The sequence below is a fragment of the Tachypleus tridentatus genome, chromosome 10, assembly GCF_004210375.1.
Source record: "Tachypleus tridentatus isolate NWPU-2018 chromosome 10, ASM421037v1, whole genome shotgun sequence".
In the NCBI taxonomy this organism is placed as follows: domain Eukaryota; kingdom Metazoa; phylum Arthropoda; class Merostomata; order Xiphosura; family Limulidae; genus Tachypleus; species Tachypleus tridentatus.
The window spans coordinates 189,716,580-189,739,059 of NC_134834.1; the positions used below are offsets into that span (position 1 = coordinate 189,716,580).

General features: G+C 34.4%; 2 protein-coding genes across 15 annotated transcripts in view; one reads left to right on the forward strand and one right to left on the reverse strand.

The window, feature by feature from the left end:
• LOC143227813 (chymotrypsin B-like) lies at positions 1 to 14,836 on the forward strand. The gene is made up of 8 exons (XM_076459077.1): positions 1 to 156; positions 2,599 to 2,836; positions 4,070 to 4,180; positions 6,950 to 7,163; positions 9,566 to 9,674; positions 10,222 to 10,357; positions 11,711 to 11,853; positions 14,171 to 14,836. The coding sequence occupies exons 2-8, from the start codon at positions 2,764 to 2,766 to the stop codon at positions 14,333 to 14,335; spliced, it is 951 nt and encodes a 316-aa protein (XP_076315192.1). The 5' UTR covers positions 1 to 156; positions 2,599 to 2,763; the 3' UTR covers positions 14,336 to 14,836.
• The window catches only part of LOC143227814 (uncharacterized), a 22,303-nt gene continuing 13,808 nt past the window's right edge, over positions 13,986 to 22,480 (reverse strand). For 10 of the 14 annotated variants that reach the window (XR_013015061.1, XR_013015063.1, XR_013015065.1 and 7 more), the window contains 4 exons: positions 19,859 to 19,992; positions 18,466 to 18,669; positions 15,316 to 15,484; positions 13,986 to 14,331 (listed from right to left, as the gene is read on the reverse strand). The gene's annotated coding sequence lies outside the window, so the exon portion shown is untranslated. Of the gene's footprint in view, positions 14,332 to 15,315; positions 15,485 to 18,465; positions 18,670 to 18,721; positions 18,946 to 19,858; positions 19,993 to 22,480 lie in introns of those variants that run through there. The other 4 variants (XR_013015064.1, XR_013015069.1, XR_013015066.1 and 1 more) reach the window with 3 other exon arrangements.

Sequence of the window (22,480 nt, forward strand, 5' to 3'; positions counted from 1 at the left end):
GACTGGTCTCGTGCTGACGATTCCTGTCGTGAGATTCTTCTTAAGGATCGTAGTGGAGTTATCAACAGTCCAACTGATCCCAAAACTGGAAAATACCCGCCAAATTCCCAGTGTTTTTGGGATTTCTACTCGATAGATGGCATTGCCGATGATCAGGTAATGGGACCGTTTCTAAAACTATCATCAGAATTATTATATATATAGAGAATAACATTTAGTAACTAATATAAAACTCCGTCAAAAATAAAGGAAAATCAAAGTTTACTAAATTTGGAACTTCCAATATGCGTTTGAAATTTCATCGTCCGTAAACAGACACGAGAAAAATAAAGGGCCGTCTAGCTTCAGGAAACTAACTACCATCAGGAGAAACATTTACCTTACCTAAAGGTAATTTGAGGGTCGCGGGTTCGAATCCTGTCATACCAAACGTGCTCGACCTTTAACAAGCCGATCTCTCGCTTAGTAATTCAATAGGATGTTTTTCCGGCATGTGAATTATTTGGACACCGTGTCGATCTGTGGTATTAAATACTATCGAAATTACTAGTACAGTTTTCTGGCAGATGAATGGTAAGTTTGAGGATTTAAAACGTTAAAATCCGGGGTTCATTTCTCTGCAGTGGTGAGAGGACAAGAAGCCCCCTATGTAGCTTTGCACCTACAAACAAAACAAACTTATTTGTACACCAAACTAATGTACTTTTTCGTTATTGCAAAACTTCTCAGCTTGTATTCTTTCCACAGCTATTTCCACTCATCAAAGAAACGATACAGTATTGGTGCGCTGATAAAAATCACCTGCAACTGTTTGAACTTATCGTAAATCGATTTGCACAGCTGCTAAAAACAGTTGATTCCCATAATGGTCTTTCGTTCTATTTGGTTTTGTGAAATAAGAGACTTCAATTAAATACGGTTAAAAAGGAGACTTAGTGACGTCTACAAATTTAATAAGGGGAAATAAAAAACACGAGTACGTTTAAATTTAGTAACTGAAAAAAATATGTTTATAAAGTTGAAGGCGTAGGGTGCACCAAAAAGTGAGAAAACAAGGTAGGAATGGACATGTTGTAAACAAACTTATTTCGTATAATCTCACAAGGGGCGTGTTCCACATTATGCCCATGCTTACTTCGTTTATCCTTTCTCTCCTATGTACAATAAACCAGGTGGGCTAAACCTATCAAACTTAGTTATGTCTATCATACAATTAGTAGAGGTTCCTGTGAATCAAATTATTAGAGACAATATATGTACTATAAAGTCTGTTTATACAACACTACAAAAATATATGACACCTGTTGGAGCCACAACTTGTATGTTGTGTTTTTTTACAATTTATCTTTCCTTTTGCAAATCCATGAGAACGAAACGAGATTTCGTTCATTCGCTATTTATGTGGATAAAATTACAATACAATAAAATAAATAAAAATCCTAAGAGTTTTTGTGTATTGACGTCACGGATTAGTTAGTGGAAAAATAGAAGAATGAAAGACACGTTTGTAGGTACCCATAACTTGTATAATATCATTAACACAGAAGTCAGATGTTGAGCACATCTATTTTTATGTTGCACAAAAGAAATTTTATTACATCACGCCCATTCCTTCCTTGTTTCCTCACTTTTTAGTGCATCCTAGCATGTGGTTTCTGTTATCGTTCTATTTTGTGCACTTATAACCAAGGTAAGTCTGTTTGTTACACAGCTAGAAACGTTAAACAACGTTAGTCAGGAAGTGAGATTGAGAAATTTGTGGTTTGTGAATTTTTTGTATCTGTTTCGCTGACTTCCTCAAATTGATCCATGGTTTGTTTATCACCTAAGGGTGTCTCAGATACTTTTCAAGACTTGTTATTTGGTGGTTAAACACGTTCATGAGTAAGTAATGTGTATTGTGTATTTGTCACATTCCTACTGTGCTTATAATATTGGGTTGAGGAATAATTCGTGAGCGTTTTTTCAAGTTAAAAAAATATATTCATAAATGAAACGCTTTCGCAAAATATTTCATGTCATTTGGTAGATAATTTTTTGCTCTAATAGATGGTGTGTTTGGTTTTCATATGTCTTTAATTTTTGCTTTCATTTTCAGCTCATTAAATGGAATGTCAAGTGGACAAAATCGAGCATTTTCGACACCATCTGCTTTTCGCATTTAATTTCTTGCAATTTCGTTTAAAACAATGCATACTATATACCTAGGTATTACATGAAATAAAGTATCATAATAAATGTTTTGGGTGTAATGTGTTCATGCATTGAAGTATTGTATAGTCTTGCATGTAATGCTTGAATGAAATTATTTAAAAACGCTCACGAATTATTCCTCAACCTAATAGTTTGCATAACACGCCTTCTTCGTCCAATAAAAACTCTCGAAACTGTAAATTAAAGAAGTCTTACAGGAAAATATATTGCGATGAAATGAGTGTATTTATAGATTCAAGCCATTTTTGGGATGAGCAACACATATCAAAAAACTTTATGTCATCAATATTATTTGGGGGGTGGATGTTATAATAGATCGTGTTTCTCTACACATTAATCTAACCGCAAAAGAACTTCATTATTATCATGTTCACTCTGATCCAGTTTATTACCTTTCGATTTCTGGATCTGGAGATAGAGTTGAGTGATAACTGTAACTATGACCACGTGGAGTTAACCAATCGAATCGGACGACCTGTTCCACTAAAACGTTTCTGCGGAAATGAAATTCCGCCGTCAGTAACGGTTCCGGCCAGGAAGGATCTACGGATGTACTTCTTTAGTGACGAAATTTACGAATATAAGGGCTTTTCTATAGAATATAAAGTCGTCTACAATGACGGTAAGTAATCAGCAACTTTTTCATCAAAAATTCCAAGCAGCAACTGCAGATACGATATAATCTATATTTTTCATTCGGCTAAATTTATTGCGACGTCTACAGATTGAATACATTCAGGCCAATTTCTACAACACTCAAAGATTACACCTTGTAAAAAAAAATTTACTTTTTCTGGGCAGAAAATGTTATTTCCCAATTGCTTATGCCTAAAGTAAATGGAAAAGACCAATTTTTATCTTCAAACTTTGCTTTTGTGACTTAGGAGCTTATAAAAAAAACATGATGGGAGACTATATTTCGGGGTTGATACGTGAAAGTGATTTCTATTACAGTCGTAAATCTACAAAAACTTCTCACTTCTAAATATTTTTGTATAGCTTTAGAATAAATACATGTACATCTTGATTCATGTGTTGTTTTATTCAAACCTTATGTAAATAAAAATGTGCACATTTGCCCGTTTTTACATATAAAATAGGTTAATTTCTAAATTTCATTATTCAGGTCACAAAAGCAAATTTTGAAGAGAATAATGGCCATTTTCTGAACTTTTACAACATAAGCAATTAAGAAATAACACATACTATACAGGAACAAAATTTGTGTTATATAGTATTATGAATCGCATATTGCCACACCGTTCGGTCCCCCGCTAGTACAACGGAAAGTCTTCGGATTTACAATGCTACAATGACGGGTTCGATTCCTCTCGGTTGTCTCAGCAGATAGCCTGATGTGGCTTTGTTATAAGAAAAAACACACTCACTGGGTCTTTGTTTTGTATACCAGCGCCTCTGTTTAGATTTCCATGATTTTTATTCATTGTATTTTCAGTCGATTTTAACCTATGAAAGAGTTGACCGTTTTCGTCAGAGGCGTCGAATTGAAAGAGGCCTAATATTAATTAATATGCGCTGATTCGTTAACAAATAAAAGCACATGTCGCAGAAACGTCGACAATGTAACCTCAGAAGTGTTTACTTATTCACAGATAGTTTTTAATGTATTTAAACTCGCATAGAAAAATAACTTTTACGTTTATTAAGATAATATCAAAAGTATATCACATTCTTTATTTAAAAGAAATTAAAAATAGATGGATAATGTAAATCAGCACTTATAAAGTATAATAGGATTATTTATCTAGAAACACAAGAATAGTTTTATAACGGTATTGCAGCTGTCAGTCTTATAGGTGAAATTTATATTTTATTGATTCTCTTTATCTTCAAGTTAAGTGTCCAGAGGGAGAGTTCCAGTGTCGTACTGGTCAGTGTGTGGAAGAACACCGTGTGTGTGACACTTTGGACGACTGCGGAGATGGAACTGATGAACAACAATGCAGTGAGTTGTTTGTTTTTGAATTTCGCTCAAAGCTACTTGAGGGCTATCTGCGCTAGCCGTCCTTAATTTAGCAGTGTAAGACCAGAGGGAAGGCAGCTAGTCATCATCATCCACCTCTAACTCTTGGGCTACTCTTTTACCAAGCTTGCCCAAAACATTTTACCCTCACCTGTCGCTCAGTCCACACCCCCGCTAAAATCTGCTGTGAACGTTCTCGTTTTTCTTTTTGTTGTTTTTCTAAATATTCTGATTAAATAAGCCACCATGGGGTCAAAGAAGGATAATGAAAGCAGCAAACCAAAAGAAAAGTTGTTAGAGCCACAATAGAGGTGAAAAAAGATCTCATAGCGAAGTATGAGAGTGGTGTTCGCGTGTTTAACCTTGCTACACAGTTTGGTATGGTGAAGTCTACAGTCTGCACCATACTAAAAAATAAAGAGGTCATCAAAGGAGCTGATGTTGCAAAAGGAGTGACAGTGCTTGCGAAACAAAGATCACAAACAATGGAAGAGGTTGAAAAACTGTTGTTGATTTGGGTAAACGAAAAACAGTTAGCTGGTGATAGCATTTTTGATTCCATCATTTGTGAGAAAGCAAAGCAGTTGCATGCTGACCTCCTGAAAAAATCCCTGGAATGAGTGCTGATAAAAGTGATGCCTTTAAGGCTAGTAGGGGTGGTTTGAAAAATTTAGGAAGAGAAGTGACATACATGGTGTGGTGAGACATAGGGAGGGTGTCAGTTCTAACAAAGACGCTGCTGATAAATTTGTTAGGGAATTCAAGGACTATGTAGAAGCTGAGGGTTTTATTCCCCAACAAGTATTCAACTGTGATGAGACAGGCATCTTTTGGAAGAAAATGCCAAAGAGGACCTACATCACCAAGGAGGAGAAGTCACTGTTAGGACACAAGCCAGTGAAGGACAAACTAACTTTATTGTTATGTAGTAATGCAAGTGGGGACTTAAAACTTAAGCCTCTGCTTGTGTACCATTCTGAGAACCCGAGAGTTTTTAAGAAAAATAATGTCCTGAAAAGTAAACTAAATGTTATGTGGAGGGCTAATAGGGGCAACCAAACAATTTTTTATGGAGTGGGTCCATGAAGTGTTTGTACCAAATGTAAAGAATTATCTCACGAAAAAACAGGTGCCACTCAAGGCCCTTCTTGTGATAGACAATGCACCTGCTCACCCACCAGGCTTGGAGGGCGGGTTGGTGGAGGAGTACAGTTTCATTACGGTGAAGCTCTTGCCCCCTAACACGACTCCTCTCATTCAGCCCATGGACCAGCAGGTCATATCGAACTTTAAGAAACTCTACACCAAAGCACTGTTACAAAGGTGCTTTGAAGTGACCTCTGACACAGAGTTAACCCTCAGAGAGTTCTGGAAAAATCACTTTAATATCCTCCATTGCTTAAGGATCATAGACAAAGTCTGGAGGGAAGTGTCTTTGAGGACCATGAACTCAGCCTGGAAGAAATTGTGGCCAAACTCAGTAGCAGATAGAGACTTTGAAGGCTTTGAGGCTGAGCCTCTTGTCGAGGATATTGTCTCACTAGGCAAGTGTATGGGCTTGAATGTGAGTGGTGATAATGTGGAGGAGTTGTTGGAAGACCACAACACTGAGCTCACCACGGAAGAACTCCAAGACCTTCAGAAGGAGCAGCAACAGAAAGTAACTGAGGGAGTGTCAACAGATGAGGAGGAGGAAAGGGAGGATGTTCCTAGTTCACTAAGCAAGGAAATGTGTGGAAAATAGGGAGAGTTACAAAGTTTTATGGAAAACTTTCACCCTGATAAAGCTGTAGCAAACCGCAACACAAACCTTTTCAATGACAATGCCATGTCTTACTTTAGAAACATTTTAAAATGCAGGCAGAAACAAACCTCATTAGACAAGTTTTTAGTGAGAAATAGGTCTAGTGAGTCTCAAGCAGATTATAGCGGTCCAAAGAGACGGAAAAGAGAAAGAACCCCAAAAGGAGAGTTACCTGACGTTTTTATGGAAGGTGATTCCCCTTCCAGACAATAATAACCATCCTACTCTCCACGTTCCTCACTTGGTTGACTTTATGCATGTAAGTATTATTATACAGGTATAAATAAGCAATATATTTACTTAAAATGCTTCATAATGCGTAATTTTTGGAGGTGCCACCGTACAGATACAGATAAATGTACAAGAACCTAAAACAACAACAACAAAACAGAAAATTTTAGCCATACAAATAGGGATAGGTTAATTGTTAGGGATAACCTAACAATTGGAGATAAGCTAACAATTAGCGATAGGTTGTTAGATTGATAATGAGGAATACGTTATTAGTTATATATAGGATAATAGTCAGAGACTGCCTAGTGCTTAGAGATAAGCTTATAGTTAGGGATAAGCTAATAATCAGGAAATAGACAAACTGTTGTTCGTCGAATCTATGAGTGGTTTTGAACAACTAGCAACTTTGACTGCTTTCTGTTTGTTTGCACAAAAGTACAGGAGGAGCTCCTCGAGGTTTTGAAACTTTATTTTTTTTTAGCATTATAAGCTCTCAGACTTTTTCGCCATTAGGAAGCAACGACGCAACATTAACTGCAACGGAAAAAATGAATTGAAACTACTTATTAATCACCTGTTTAAGATATATCAAAACGTTTCTAGATAATACAATGTGATAGTTGAAACTATTAACGTTCCAGAAACAGCCAAAACATTTAAAGTTTATGTACTAAGTAAACCACGAACTTCACTCTCGATGTTTTATCCCAAAGATCATCTAACTGAAGAACCGGAAATTTGTGGTTTGACTCCCGTAATACCGGAATTAGGAAACGGTGACCGTATTGTCGGTGGCCGAGATGCTGTAGCTGGCAGCTGGCCTTGGCAGGTCAGCTTTCAATACATTTACACATATCCCAGCGGTCATTTCTGTGGTGGTGCTGTGGTTAACAGGAACTGGATTTTGACTGCTGCCCACTGTGTTAAGTAAGCAGAAGTCTTACCAATACTTCTTCCAATTTACATTTCTAGAAGAAACTGGTTAGTTTACCTTCATATCCTCTCAACTACTGGTGCGTATATGTATGTGCTCTCTTTGTATTTTTTAGAGCAAATCCACATTGAGCTATCTGTTATGTCCACCACAGGGAACCGAAGAAGGCACTTATCTTTATTATTTCAACTAATGATTCCAGAAGAAACGGATTATCTTATCTTAAAATAAAAAAATACCCTGCTGGACAGCGGTAAGTATAGGGAATTACATCGTTAAAATCCAAGGTTTGATTCCACGTGGTTCACACACTAAAGAGCCCACCATAATTGTATAGCAGGACTTACTCTCTTTACAAACTGATGTAGTACATATACAGTTCTATAGTGGAAAGTATGGTGGAAACGAATGTTGTGGCTCAAAGAATAAGAAAAAGCTCGAGTTCGTTAGCTTATGAGAAAAATGGACGCCATGGGTCCATTTAATCTGTATCCTACACAATACATATCATATGAAAGAAGTGCTATAAAACCCCTTTGTTTTTTAGATTCAATATACTTATTAAAATGTTTGAGTGTTTTTCTTATAGCAAAGCCACATCGGGCTATCTGCTGAGCTCACCCAGGGGAATCAGACCCCTGATTTTAGCGTTGTATATCCGTAGACATACCGCTGTATTAGCGGGGGGCATGTTAAAATGTTAGAAAAACACGTAGGTTAAAGAAGTTTTGATAGTTTGGTTTGTTTTGAATTTTGTGCAAAGTACTCGAGGGTTACCTGCGCTAGACGTACCTAAATTAGTAGCGTAAGACTAGAGGGAAGGCAGCTAGTCATCACCACTCATCGCTGACTTGGGCTACTCCTCTACCAACGAATAATGGGATTTATCGCACATTATATTGCTCCCACGGCTGAAATGGCAAGCATATTTGGAGTTATGGGGATTCGAAACCGCGACACTTAGATTACGAGTCGAGTGCCTTAACCACCTGGCCATGCTGGGACAGTCTTGATAGAAATTAAATAGAAGCACTGTAAAACCAACCGCTTTTGAAAGGGGGGCAGAGTAACACTATACAATGTTTTATCTATGTTGTACTAATTGCGGGGAACGAAATCATCGTTATTCGTGTTATATGTTCTCAGAGTTATCGTTCAGGTACTAAAAGCCTGTGACAAGTGATAAATCGAATGAGAGATTGGGCTAATGTTTATATTTTAAGACCCTGGTCACTAAAAACCTACTCCTCTAGGCGTAGGGCCAAATTTTGAAATATTACGTCCAAGAGAGTGTTCATTGGTAAAAATAAACTCTAGTATTCACAATCTTTTTCTTTCAGATATGAAATCCATGAAATATTAAAAATATATAGCTGAATGTAGCAGTAATGGTTTTAGAGGTCTCAGCGTTTCCATATTCTCCAGAAACAAATTATACACCTTGATTTATTCTAATCTAATTTGATTTTGACCTCTCAGGTCACTTGTCCTTCTCATTACTGTTATTTCTCCACTTTCATCATCACTTTCAATTGAAATGATTTATTTTATTCGGGTGTGAATTAAAAGATAAGCACCACATACAAACACCACAGTCTCCTTTCTTTCTACCTTTACGTTCCTGACAAGATATTTTACAGATTTTACTTGTGTGTATAATTGTTCAATCAGAAGAAGAAACTTTTTAGGTTGTATTATTGGATTAGAGTTACGTAGTCTGGTGCCTCCAATCAGTTTCTCAGATCAGAAATCATTTTTCGAAATCTGGATCGTTTTTTTTTGCGCCGGGGGGATTAATATCTTAAAATGTTGCGTGATAAAGAATTCAGAAGCATCGATGCTACACACTTGTATAAATATAAATTCACAGTGCTTAAAATATCGCACATGTATATGAGTGCACCTTTAATCAACTAATGGCACATAATCTACACGATTTTAGGGTTGCAAAATAAGTTCTTTAGATGGATGATGGCGTTTGGTGAATGCAAAGTATCGACTTAATGGGGTAAACTAAAGAAAACTAACTACAGAGTTTAAGGGTTAAAAAGTAAACCCATCAGAAGGAAAATGAGAGCTTTGGTGAATGCAAGGTTCCGACATGATGGGATCAACAAAAGAAATCTAACTACACGGTTTAAGGGTTCCAAAGTAAACCCTTCAGAAGGAGATAAGCGTTGGTGAATGCAAGGTTCCGACTTGATTCGATCAACAGAAGAAACTTAACTATACGATTTAAGGGTTACAAAATAAACTCATCAGAAGGTAGATGACCTTTGGTTAATACAAGGTTCCGACTTGATGGGATCAACCAAAGAAACCTAACTGTATGGATTCTTCTTCTTTAGGTCGTAATAAGTTAAGAAAATTCTCAGTGGGACATCTTTTGTTGTAGGGATAAATATAAAGAAGAAGTACGCATTCATTTCGGAAATCATCATCGGTGGATGGCAGACCCGCAAGAGGTTCTCCGGTATCCTACAGATTGGTACTTCTATAAGTGGGTGAGTTCATGATGTCTATTGCTTTATTTACACTTATAAATAAAATAACCCAGTACTAACTTTAAGGATGGAATAAATCATACTTTTAACCAGTGAACTCTTTACTAATTAAATTTGGTAAATAACATATCGTTTTTAGGGTAATTTTGGTGACGTACACATGTTGGATATCTAGTTTTCACAGACAGTTGTTGTCATTATCTGAAGGTTATTGCATTTTAAAACTGAAACTTTGACCCCTCCACTGCCTTTAACCTGGCAGGAGTAGCCTATTGAAACCTAACTGTACTTAAATCAAATATTTCTTTTAATTGAAAAAATGAAATTATATTTAACGGTATGTGTAAAATATTATAAATAGATATGATTGTAATTTGAAAGTAAAATCACTTCCCAAAAGGAAAATAAAGGTAATATTAATTTTTGTTTATTCAACTAAAAACCAAATAATATTTCAATAATATAATCGTGTTATTTTTTCATTTCTTAAACCGAAGAATAAAGTTATGTTTTATTAATACGTGTAATACTAAACGTATTTTTGAAGGAAGACATAGCATTAGTCAGATTCAATGCTCCTTTGAGTTTTAATGACGTCATACAACCTGTATGCTTGCCGGAACTCGAAGAACGTGTGGAAGACGGAACTATGGGTCACGTCACAGGATGGGGAAATACGATTGGTACGAGTGTTTGTTATTTTTTTCCCAATTAGAAGCGAAATTATTCTTTGGTTAACATATGGATACTTTCGCAACCATGTATTTTGCTATTATTTTAGTTTCTCATTACACTTTTCTTCTCAGTGTTCGAATTATTTTATAGAACTCTAGTGTCTGTTTCAATCGATTTGCGATCGAATCTTTTTTAGTTTGCTTGAGAGACTTTCAATTTCTGAGAGCTACTTGTAAATCGAATAAATTCTCTGTTGAGTAACAACCTCAGAGCAACCGAACACCTGTGAATTTCCCCTCGAACTACCGTTGGTATTTCGTGTATTGACATCCACCACGCAGTTTTCCTTTATCCTATTCTATCACCATTTCTTAACATAGTTCAGAAGAAGAAAAATATTCTTTCGTCGCCAGTTGATAGAAATTCTATACAAGAACTCACATCAGCAATAAATAAAACATTCCATCCTCCTAGTTAAGTTATGTTGTACTTTATTATTATTAATTTAGTTTGATAGGATAATTCGGGAATTGCAAATAATCAATGATATTTTGCCAGTTTAATTTATTTCTACATATAATACAGAAATTACCATTTGGTTTCCAGTGTTGTTCAAAGGTAATGTTGTGGGTGAGGGGGTCCTTAAAGCTAACATTCAAAGTTGGACATCTCAGTTGTGCTCGGCACGGATAGTACGTAGCGCACCTTTGTGTTTAATAAAACTTTAATTTTTTTGTCGTTTTGTTTAAGTTGTTGGATAATCTTTCCAGAAGCAAGTGCCTTTACGAATGTTTGTTTGTTTTTGAATTTCGCACAAAACTACTCGAGGGCTATCTGTGCTAGCCGTCCCTAATTTAGCAGTGTAAGACCAGAGGGAAGGCAACTAGTCATCACCACCCACCGCCAACTCTTGGGCTACTATTTTACCAACGAATATTGGGATTGACCGTCACATTATAACGCCCCCACGGCTGAAAGGGCAAGCATGTTTGGCGCGATGTGGATGGGAACCCACGACTCTCAGATTACGAGTCGCACGCCTTAACACGCTTGGCCATGCCGGGCCTTTAACGAATGAAAACATAGTACAGAGTTGTCATTTTGTTTTAATCTCTGTTATTTGTTTACATTTCTGCAGTGTCGTTTCAGTTAATTCGCTTCTGCGTATCCCCGCTAGTACAGCGGTATGTCTCCGGATTTGCAACGATAAAAGCAGGGGTTCGATTCCCCTTGGTGGGCTCAGCAGGTAACCCAATGTGGCTTTGCTATAAGAAAACACACACACACGCTTCTGCGTCAATCACAAGATTTTACTGTTAATGAAACTAAGTAAATTTTCTCCCACTATTTTTATTTGCCAGGTACCGGACACAGTACTGTTTTGAAGCAAGCAATGGTACCAATATTTAATTTTGAAGCCTGTTCCAACTACAACACGCCGTTTTCGATAAGCCCAACCAATATTTGCAGCGGAACTGACAATGGTGGAATCAATCCTTGTTTCGTAAGTGTTTCTACAAGCGTGAAATTGCTACATTAGAAGAGTAAAACCGTTAAAGAAGTTACGATACAGGTGGTTCCACCCCGAGAAATCACGGTTACATCGTTGGTAAAAATAAATACGCTAAAAGAAAGTCACATTTTATCTCAATACCATAAATAATTAAAAACACTTTATATAATATTGTGGCATTATATGTACATTATATGTGTATATGTAACATGTTTATATATTATATGCATATATGTATATTATATGTACATATATCTTATATGTATATTCAACGTTATTAATGTTAGACAAGAGAAGAATTAACAAGGTATAAGATTTTATATAGAAGTACTTGTGTTCGTGTTTGTATTGTGACTTTTTGGTTTCCTGGATTCGTTTTGTTAACCCACTATAAACAAAACCTATTTTCTGCGGGAGTTGTCTGAATCACGAGCCATTCATAAATCAACAGGAAGAAATATATTATATTTTTTGTGCTTTTTGTTTCTATTGAAAAAAACGTTAAATGTCCTTTTTTCCCTTCGCCTCCCAGTGGCTCCGCGGAATGTCTGCGGACTTACAATGCTAAAATCCGGGTTTCGATAGCCGTGGTGGGCAGAGCACAGATACCCCTTTGAGTAGCTTTGTGCTTAATTCAAAATAACAAATAACCTTTTCCCTTCCACTGGCACAGCGATATATTTGCGGGCTTACAACTCTAGAAACCTGGTTTTGATACCCGCACCGTGTAATTTTGTGTTTGAGCTACAAACAAGCAAATAATTCACGAAAAACAAACAACATATTAAAGATTTAGAGGTTCTTTGGTTTATCGCCAAATAGTATAAAATGAAAATAACCAAGGGCGGTGGTAAGGGGTATTCTGCTGGGACTAAAGCTACTCCAAAAGGTGCATTAGTTTGTGTTGTAGCCCTCGCACTCCAAACGATGCTCACTGTTAAATTGAAACTAAAGAATACAGTCTGTGTGTCCACAAGATGCACAACTCACTCCCTCAGATTGCGGTCGAATTCGTTATAGTCCTCTTCATCGGAACGAGGTTGGTGTCACTCCTAAAAATAAAGCCTTTCTAAATATCAAACAAACAAGTCTCGCGTGTTTATTTGTTTTGAATTTTGCACAAAGTTACTCGAGGGCTATCTGCGCTAACCGTCCCTAATTTAGCAGTGTAAGATTAGAAGGAAGGCAGCTAGTCATCACCAACCACCGCCAACTTTTGGGCTACTATTTTATTAACGAATAGTAGGATTGACCGTCACATTATAATGCCCCTACAGCTGAAAGGAAAAGCATGTTTGGAGTGATGTGGATTCGAACTAGCGACTCTCAGATTACGAGTGAAGTGCCTTATGTACTTGGCCATGCCGGGCCGTGAGATTGTTAAGAGCTTAACCTTGCAGGTGTTTAAACTGGGATACGGACAAAGTCTCACCCAGATTTTATTTGTAGTCTACTTTTTTATTTATTTTTATTACATTTTTGAAGACATCTTGAAAGTTTGCTTGCATGCAATTTTAGGTCTGTTTGTTTTAATGTGGGAATCTAATTAGTTAGGTAATTTGGTAATTATGGATTGCCTTTTTTAAGATTAGAAATTACACATTGTTGCAAAAAAGTCGGTACTTTGTTGCACAGAATTGGTGTCTCATTAGAAAGAAATGGTTCTCTTTCAATAAAACAATTGTCAAGCACAATTTTCAGTCGAATACAAGAGTCTAAAAATCATCAAAATATTTTTAGAAAGTATAAAAGAGAATTATACGAAAAACAAAACAACTTTGTCTGAACACAAAACAAAAATGACGTTTCAAATAATGTAAAGAAAACTTAAGAGTAATTATCCACAGGTGAAACATCGTTCAAAACATTACTTAAATATTTTAAAAAATGAGAGACATTTTGGAGGTCGACTTCATCTGATTACCACATTCAAGTCTAATAGTTAAAATTGTTCACAAAGTATGCATCTCATGCTTTATCAAAGCAATGCCAAATATTTACAAAAATCTGTATATATGAACAGAAATGCAACTTAGCTTGTTTTAAAGAGTGAATCAGTGATTATGGAGGTGAAACATTAACCTGAATACGTTTGAACTGCATTTAAATAACTGTATACCAGATTCAATTCGTACCTTTACTTGAAAAAACAAACATGAAATGTTAAAATATATAAACATTTTGTGTTGTGGATGATACATGATATCTGTGTTTTAAATAAAACGTATTTATTTAAATATCAATGTATGTATCTCATTAGGGAGGATTTGGTAAGATCGATTGTTCTATTTCTTGAATTATTTTCTAGGGAGACAGTGGAGGGCCTCTAGTGGCACAAAAAGATAATAAGTGGACTGTATATGGGCTGGTATCGTGGGGCCCTCTGGTTTGTGGTATCAAGCAGGAGCCAACCGTCTACATGCGAGTGTCAGCATTTCGTCAATGGATTGATAAAACCATATCTTCAAACTGAAAAACAAAAAGTCACAGAATTATACAAACCTGTTTAAAAGATTCTATTCAAAACGTTTTATGATTCTTCAGGAAATACTTCAAATTCTGTTACTTTCTAGTACAGGCCAAAATAATTTCAGATTTCTGGAATTACTCAAAACTGTTTTCAATTTTCTGGAATTTTTCACTTTTCCTTAAAACATTCCGTAACTTTTCAGGTTTTTATTTCTCTAACTGTCTGAAAGTTCCTCATATTTGTTGTAACTTTCATAACCTTCCCTGAAGTCGTAGTGACTTTCAGAAATTTCCATAAAATCTTTGTAATTTTCTGAAATTTCTCAAAACTATTAGTAACTTTCTAGAACTAGCTCAAACATTTTGTAAATACTTCGAAATTATTCAAGCTACTTGAAATTAGATTTAACGTCAGTGTAACGATAAATAATCCTTTTCTTACGTGACACAACAAACATTTCTATGAGAAAATAAAAGGATTTCAGCGGTTATCTAGAAATTGTGGTTTACTTCTCATCAAAATAAGCTACCTATATAGCTCAGAACAAAAGCTGACTCAGTAAAACTACATTTCTATATTAATAAACTGTTTTCCAGTTCAGTTTTTATTTCTCAATCTAAAACTAATCAATTTAAATGCTCATTTTCTTATTCTTAACATATAGTAAAAAGTCTATTAATATAAAATGGTGGATTAAAGTAACGACAAACAACACATTCAGGTGAACCCTTGGGAACCCTAGACAGCTCAGAACACACTAACTATTTTTACACAACAAAAACATAGTTTATGCCAGAACTAGTATAATCTTGAACAATGTTTTATTCAAAATTCCACTGGTTAAAATACTGAAAGCACAAAAAAAATAAAAAATAAAGTATTATAGCACAACAATAATTTTTTACCTAACGTGGAAATAACTTTACATATTGAGTGCTTTATTCTCAAGACGCGAACAAGAAAAGCAAACTTAAAGTACATACCGAGTTTGGCTCTACAGAACATACACTGTCGAGCCACTGGTAGCGTACTTTGTCAAATTCCTGTCGCCACAACATTACAACATGAAGATCTGGTTCTAATGGTGCACCTTCTCCAGGTGATAAAGCATTAACAAACTCTGTCTGCTTTTCTTGAAAAATAAACATAAACCTGTAGGAGAAGACTTCCTTAAGTTCCTATACTTATACACAGACAAAAAGGAAAACTGTAAAATAAAATAAATCATTCAAAGATCACTCATCAAAACAGACTTATCATCTCTTAAGACATTAGCTCCTAAGCCTATTTTACCAATACTTTCCAAGATCCCTCTTGTAATTTTACAATTACTTTTTAAAGAAGAGTATACATGTAACTGTTGTATCCCAGCCAATATGTGTGTGTTTTCTTATATCAAAGCCACATCAGGCTATCTACTGTGTCCACTGAAGGGAAGTGAACCCTAATTTTAAGCATTGTAAATACAAAGATTTAAGTTGTCTAGGGATCACAGCCCATAAATGGCCCTTTAAAAGGAAGATAGAGCATGACTCACTGGAGAGTCGTGTGGAAGCCAACGTGTTAAGGATAATGGTATCAATGTAATCTTGCAGTTGAAAAAAACAACAAGAACAAAAACTGTTCAAACAATGAATTGGAACAAGTGAATTATTTGGTAAGAAGATATTGCTAATACAATTGCACAATTCTACTTAAGATAGTTCATTACACTATAAAGTTTTTCAAATTATTAAAATAACGTTTGTTAAAAAAAAACAACACCTACTCCACTCTCCTTTTTACAATCTCATAACTAGACACACTAATTACATGTGTTACTTGTAACACACATGAAAAGTTATATTCAGTTCCATTATTAAATACTCCTGTGGAAATGTATTATACAGGGCTTAAAATTAATGGGGAACCAGGGGTCAATGGCCTATAAAGTGTCTGATAGGCAAACTACCTGGCCTTTAGAATCAAATGAGTCATTAAAAGTTCAATTTCACACAAACTGATCTAAGTGTTTCTCAACCAAGGAGAACTTATGACAAACCATAAATGGACCTTCCCAAAATTATAAACACTCCTCAGACATGGACAATCCAGAAGCATGCCTATGAATGGCTTGTGTATTCAAAGTAAATGCACTTTCATTAATAAGAATGTCATTACTTCATTCAATTTTTAAACCATTTGTATTAGTGTAATGAAATTGATATAAAAATTTGAAATACTGAGTGATTATTGAACTTTAATAAAAATGACCACTGTATTCAATCAAAATGGTACGACTTTTGAAACTCTGTCTATATGATACCAAGCCTACATCAAGGCTCACACACTCAAGTAATTTATGTACAATTTATTTCTTGTCAACACTTTCCAAAAACAGACAAGTAAAACTTGCAAACTTGTAAGTTGTTTGGAGAATCTATTTTACTCTATGTACATTGTTTGTAAGTGTATTCATAATAGGCCAAACACTTTTGAATTCAAAGATGGAGACTGCACTAGCCAAAAATTAAAAAAACATAATACTACTGTTTTACCAATCATGTCACAAACAGAAACCACCAATTACTACAGTGCACAATAAGCTGATTACAATTGCATACAATCAAGTTGATAATGTCATTGTGTAGAATTGATTCTGGTTCAAACACTCAATTCAATTACTGGTAAAATGCTATAGAATATAAAATAATAACTTAAAATGAACACAAAATAATGACTTAAAAACAGGCATAATAATGCAGCTCTTATGATCATTTCTCTAATACATTTTCCACATCTATTTCATTACTTAACCTCCTCATGCATAACAAGAAAGGTCAACCATATGCTGCTTCCATCTCCAGGAATAAATAAGGAGGAAATATCTCACACTTGTAACCTCTTTGACCTACTGCTGGCTGTATCAGCCAGCTCTGATGAGAGAAAGAGGATTCAGCAAGATGATGAAGACCAACACCAATTTAAGATCTTGTCTGGAAGCTGACAGGATCACTGATCAACTTATGGTCATGTTCCCATTGCCTTCAATAAATGACTCTGATCCCAGAAAAGCTATCCATCTTTGGAATTCAGGATCATTTCAACAAGAATACTAAATGCTGGCAGGGTCCAAACTGAAAAACTGGACAAAAAACAAATAAAGGAAGAATCCAAAAAATGGATGTTGAGACATCCTCGGACTGATGTACACTAAATTTCCTTTCATTATTTACTTTGATCAGGAAAGAAACCTAACCTAAGTTTAGTTCATCACAACTTAAGCCATTTTTGAAGCATTTGTATGTTTCCAAAGTTTGCTAATTTGAGGATTTTGTTTATTACATATCGAAATTCGTGAACAACTAATTAACAGACATTAGTGGTGATGTAAATTGTATAATTTTTCCATATCTCCATCAAAAGTGTGACATTGTGTTGACAGATATGTGTCAGCTAGATAATAATTAGTTATATGAAAATAAGGATTTGATCTCTTGAGCCCAAGATTATAATTAGATCTCAAATAAGTCAAGAGTGTTGAAACTATGAGCTAAAAGTTTGTAACTGAAAAGAAATAAACAAAAGAGTAAAAAACGTATATTTTATACTTTTCTAACCTTGACTTTCAGATGTACACCTGAAAGGTGTTCACTGATCATAACAGGGTTAATAGATTTCACAGGTTTTCTGAGAAGCCAGAGACTTGTTTTTTTTAATACTTTTCTCCGTCAATGAAATCCATGTATTAATTTATTTTCATTAGTTTTATCTTTTTGTCCAATACAGAATTCAGTGTAAAGAACAGACCTGTGTTAAATCATTTATCTTCTATATTTAAAATACAGCAGTAATTAGTGGAGTTAATTGTGAAACTCATGCGAGTTTTGTTTGAATTTTATTGTGAGACTCACATGGTATTAAGGACTGTGTAACAAATTTGGAAAAATGTATTCAAAAAACCAGATAAAGTAATTCTAACACTGACACAATAAACAAATTTGATTATGTTCATCAAATACCTGCAACTATATGGTTTCATAACTTGAAGCTTTCTAAAGACTTGTTTTGTGGATGCACATGATCATGTTACACTCATCACCAACTATAAAACTGAAATATGCTTGGTAACAAATATACAAGGTATTCTTTACCTCCTACATAAAGGTGTCATGTCAGAGCTAGGATTCTGGTCCACATTGGTGCAGTTTTCATCAGCTTTAACAATTCCATCAAAAAATGCATTCCTTGTGACAGAGTATCACAGCACAAGCTCAAGGCAGATGTCAAATCTGTCCTCTTTGTGTGGTGATATTAAGAGATGGTTCAAGACAGCCATTCCAGCATATTGTAAATATCTATGATTTGAACATCATGAATATCAGTTTCCAATTCAACAACATCTCAGACGAAGATTCATCTCATTTTTATTAACATCCTAACAATCATCATCTTATTTAGCAAAGTATGTTGCAGACATTATTTTAATTCATCTCAGACAAAGATTCAATTCATTTTCATTAACATCCTAACAACCATCTTCTCATTTACCAATGTTTGTTGCAGACATTATTTTGATTCATCTCCGATCCTTGACTCGGCAGTTACTCTTTCGTGATTGTGATGCATGCTATCTGTCACAGAGATAAAACACAGTGGACACATATTAAGTAACAGAACCGTTTGTCAACCAGAATGTACCACATTTTCAATGTATGAGAAAAACTTCATTTGTTTCTGTAAAATGTGCTCCTCTTAAAAGTAGATACGACTAGATTGTAATTCTTAAGCATTCATTCTGGTGGATACTAGAAATATTTACCAATAAAAGTTCAATAAATTTGAGGAAAGTTAACAAAGTATTAATGTATAAATTATTTCAGATACAATTTTATAATACTTTAGTATGTTTTACAACCATTTTAAAAGCCATCAAAAGCAAATTATACAGACTAGAATTTGAGCCTAATATTCACATATACGTGAAACCAGAAATTCAAAACTACAGTATTGTAAGTGCAAGGACACACTGCTGTTCCATGCTGCTAACAAATAATTTACATGAAATTACATATTTACAACTTTTGGCATTATTCAACATCTATCTATTTTTGGTATAGCAGGTTAAATTGTAGTTCATATTAGTTTTAATTATCAGCTCACTACTTAAAGTATTATCAGTTTCTCAAGGTAGTGGAACATCAGGGTCAATTTCTAATTTAAAATATTTTCAAGCATATAAATTCAAACTCAGTTGAGCAAAGAAAAAATGTATTTAGTATAATTTATAATGTATAAAATTTTTTTGTTGTTTTTTAAACATAAAATTGATTGAAACTTTAAAATCTTATTACAACATGGAAACAAAACTTTGAAGACACTTTTCTGGCCAGTTATTCCATTTACTATTAAACCAATAAATGACACTTATTCTTTCAAAAGTATCTTCAAGAGAACAATTGTCTACTAAAATACACATGATTATGTGAAATGAATATAAACTAAAGCTCTCTCATGAAAGCTTTATACCGATTTGTATATACATACCTATTGATTCTAGCTCTAATGCTACCTTTTGCCAGACAGGTTCAACGTGAATACAAAGTAAACTAAAATCATTGTAGAAAAGGATCAGATATGGCTTTCTCACACTTCCTGGAATGATGTGGTTTTCATAAGTCCTAAAATAATTGTTCCAAGTTAAAGTTAAATAATTATTTAAACTGACATTAATCATAATATTTTCCTAGTATACTCTTCCTATAATAAAAGCTTATTTTTATTATTTACATTGCTTCATATAAGTTACTAAAGAAGTGTAAAATTAAAAACATCCATAAAACACATTACACTTGTTGTCAATGACAACATTTAGAACAATTTAATGTTCTTAACTCATGATAGGTTGTCATTGTTTAGAATTAAGCACAAAGCTACACAATGGGCTTTCTGAGCTCTGCCCAGGAATGGTATCAAAACTCTGTTTCTAGCTTTGCATGTCCCTAGACATGCTGCTGTGCTACAAACGGACTTTTCAAATTAAGGTATTAAGAATAGAATAGTAATTGCTGTAGTGATCTTGTAAAAATCATTTATTTTTATCTGATACCCTTATACTAACAACAATTTGTGTATATTCGTCTCTATAACATAGGATACAGATATGTCTGGGCACCATTTACTGCAATGACAATGTTTATTTATTTATTGATTTTTTCAATTGTATTCTGCTAGTTATTTAACCCCTTGTATACCCTGATTTCATTCAAAGTAACATTCAATGTGTTTGTTAAATTTGAGTTGGAAAACATTAACAAGTAGACAGTTAGATATGATATTCAATTTTGGAACAGGAGTCCCATGTTGCACAAACCTGCTTGAGTACTTTAACAGCAGGAACAATATGAGAAAAATAATAATAATTTTCCAGTTCATTCAACCTCAACTAAAGCACTGGAATCATCACTTTTCCAAGTTACCTTACAGAGCTGATTTCACAACAATTCATGTTAAAATAGAGAAAATACCAGATACAGTGTAAAGTGATGCCATGAAAAACTCGAGATACACATTTAGAAAGTTGTACAGGTTATTGAAATACAACTTACAAAGTGTTTGATGGACAAAAGTATTTTTATTTTTCACCCAAAACTTAGTATTATATAAGCATAATGTGCTTCCATACACAACTATCCACAAGTTATGTAACTTACTTTACGACACCACTTTAGTTGGGCAATTAGAACAAGGAAATCAATAGGTATTTTTCTTTATAAAATATTGTAAAATGAAGAAATTACACAGATACTGTCTTACGTTGAAGTGATTGTGTATTTGTCATAAACCAGTCCTCCATTAAAAGGAAACTGAAACTTAAATCAATACTTAATAAGTAACACTTGAAAGTTATATATTTCCTGTATAGTTGCTGACGATTTTACTTCTAATGTTTCATAAGGGTCTCTAATACAATAAACTACTTCAATTATAACTAAAAGTGTTACTAAAATGAGCTAACAATCAATGGTTTAGTCCACGCATATCGTAAAAAAATTATTAAACACAACCTCTGTTACCACAAACTCCATCTTCATCGAAGCCTCCTATATAAGGCAATTATTCGTTAAACTGACATAACTGATATATGTTATTATCTTCTGGCAAAGGTTCTTTCTTAATTTGTGTGTGATAGAAAATTCTCTCTTAAAGCCCAAGAGTTGGCGGTGAGTATTGATGACTAGCTGCCTTCCCTCTAGTCTTACACTGCTAAATTAGGGACGGCTAGCGTAGATAGCCCTCGTGCAGCTTTCGCGCGAAATTCAACAATAACCAAACTCTCTTAAATTTCAATAAAATGTTCACTACTGGTAAAAGTATTTATTACGTTCAATACAAAACATCTATATAATCAGCGTTGACTCTAACAATATTTGAGTACTTCTATATTAGATTGTTAGCAACGCTGTTACTTATACTGACAGTTTTAGAATAATAGATTGATAAAAGCCAAATTTTTTTATTTTAGGCATGCGATATTGGTAACAGTTGCGAATTCTTTTGTTTTTGTCATTTTACGAGATGGTACAGATTCACTTGAATCAATTGGTAGCTCAATGACTTCTAGGCATACTACAATTTTATCATTATCTTCTTTTTAACCCCTTTTACCCATAACTCAGCAATAAATCTGCTAAGTTTCTAATTCCATAGTGTGCACAACACAGATTGCCTGCCCATCGTATAACTTTGAGCTCAACCACGCGATTATAATGAAATGATTTATTATTTGATTAAGTATCTTCATTGTTTGTAACATTTGAGGCCTTGATCCCAATAACACTGTTGGAAACTCCATTTTAAATATTTTAAGTTAAATGTTTACTAATAGATATACGTACTATTTACAGTTTAATTTAACAATTTCGAAGTTTCTTGTAATATACAGAAACAATAATGACGTAAATACGAGAGATTAAACTTTTAAGTCATTTTAATGAATATATAAACACTCTGTATTAACAGTTATCGCATCAACATTTTGCTATTCAGTTGCTCCTTAACGTGTTTACAAGTCAAATATAATTTCGGTTGAATTTAGGCCTAAATTAGTATCAGAATTTATGTTGAAAGGTACATTGATAATATAGGTCTACAAGTGAACGAGCTGTA

Excerpts from the sequence above, each read along its gene's own strand:
- LOC143227813 (XM_076459077.1), top strand. The coding sequence starts at position 2,764 with ATGTACTTCTTTAGTGACGAAATTTACGAATATAAGGGCTTTTCTATA. Across the intron at positions 7,164-9,565 it reads ACTGCTGCCCACTGTGTTAA|GGATAAATATAAAGAAGAAG; the intron begins GTAAGCAGAAGT and ends CTTTTGTTGTAG. Across the intron at positions 10,358-11,710 it reads AGGATGGGGAAATACGATTG|GTACCGGACACAGTACTGTT; the intron begins GTACGAGTGTTT and ends TTTATTTGCCAG.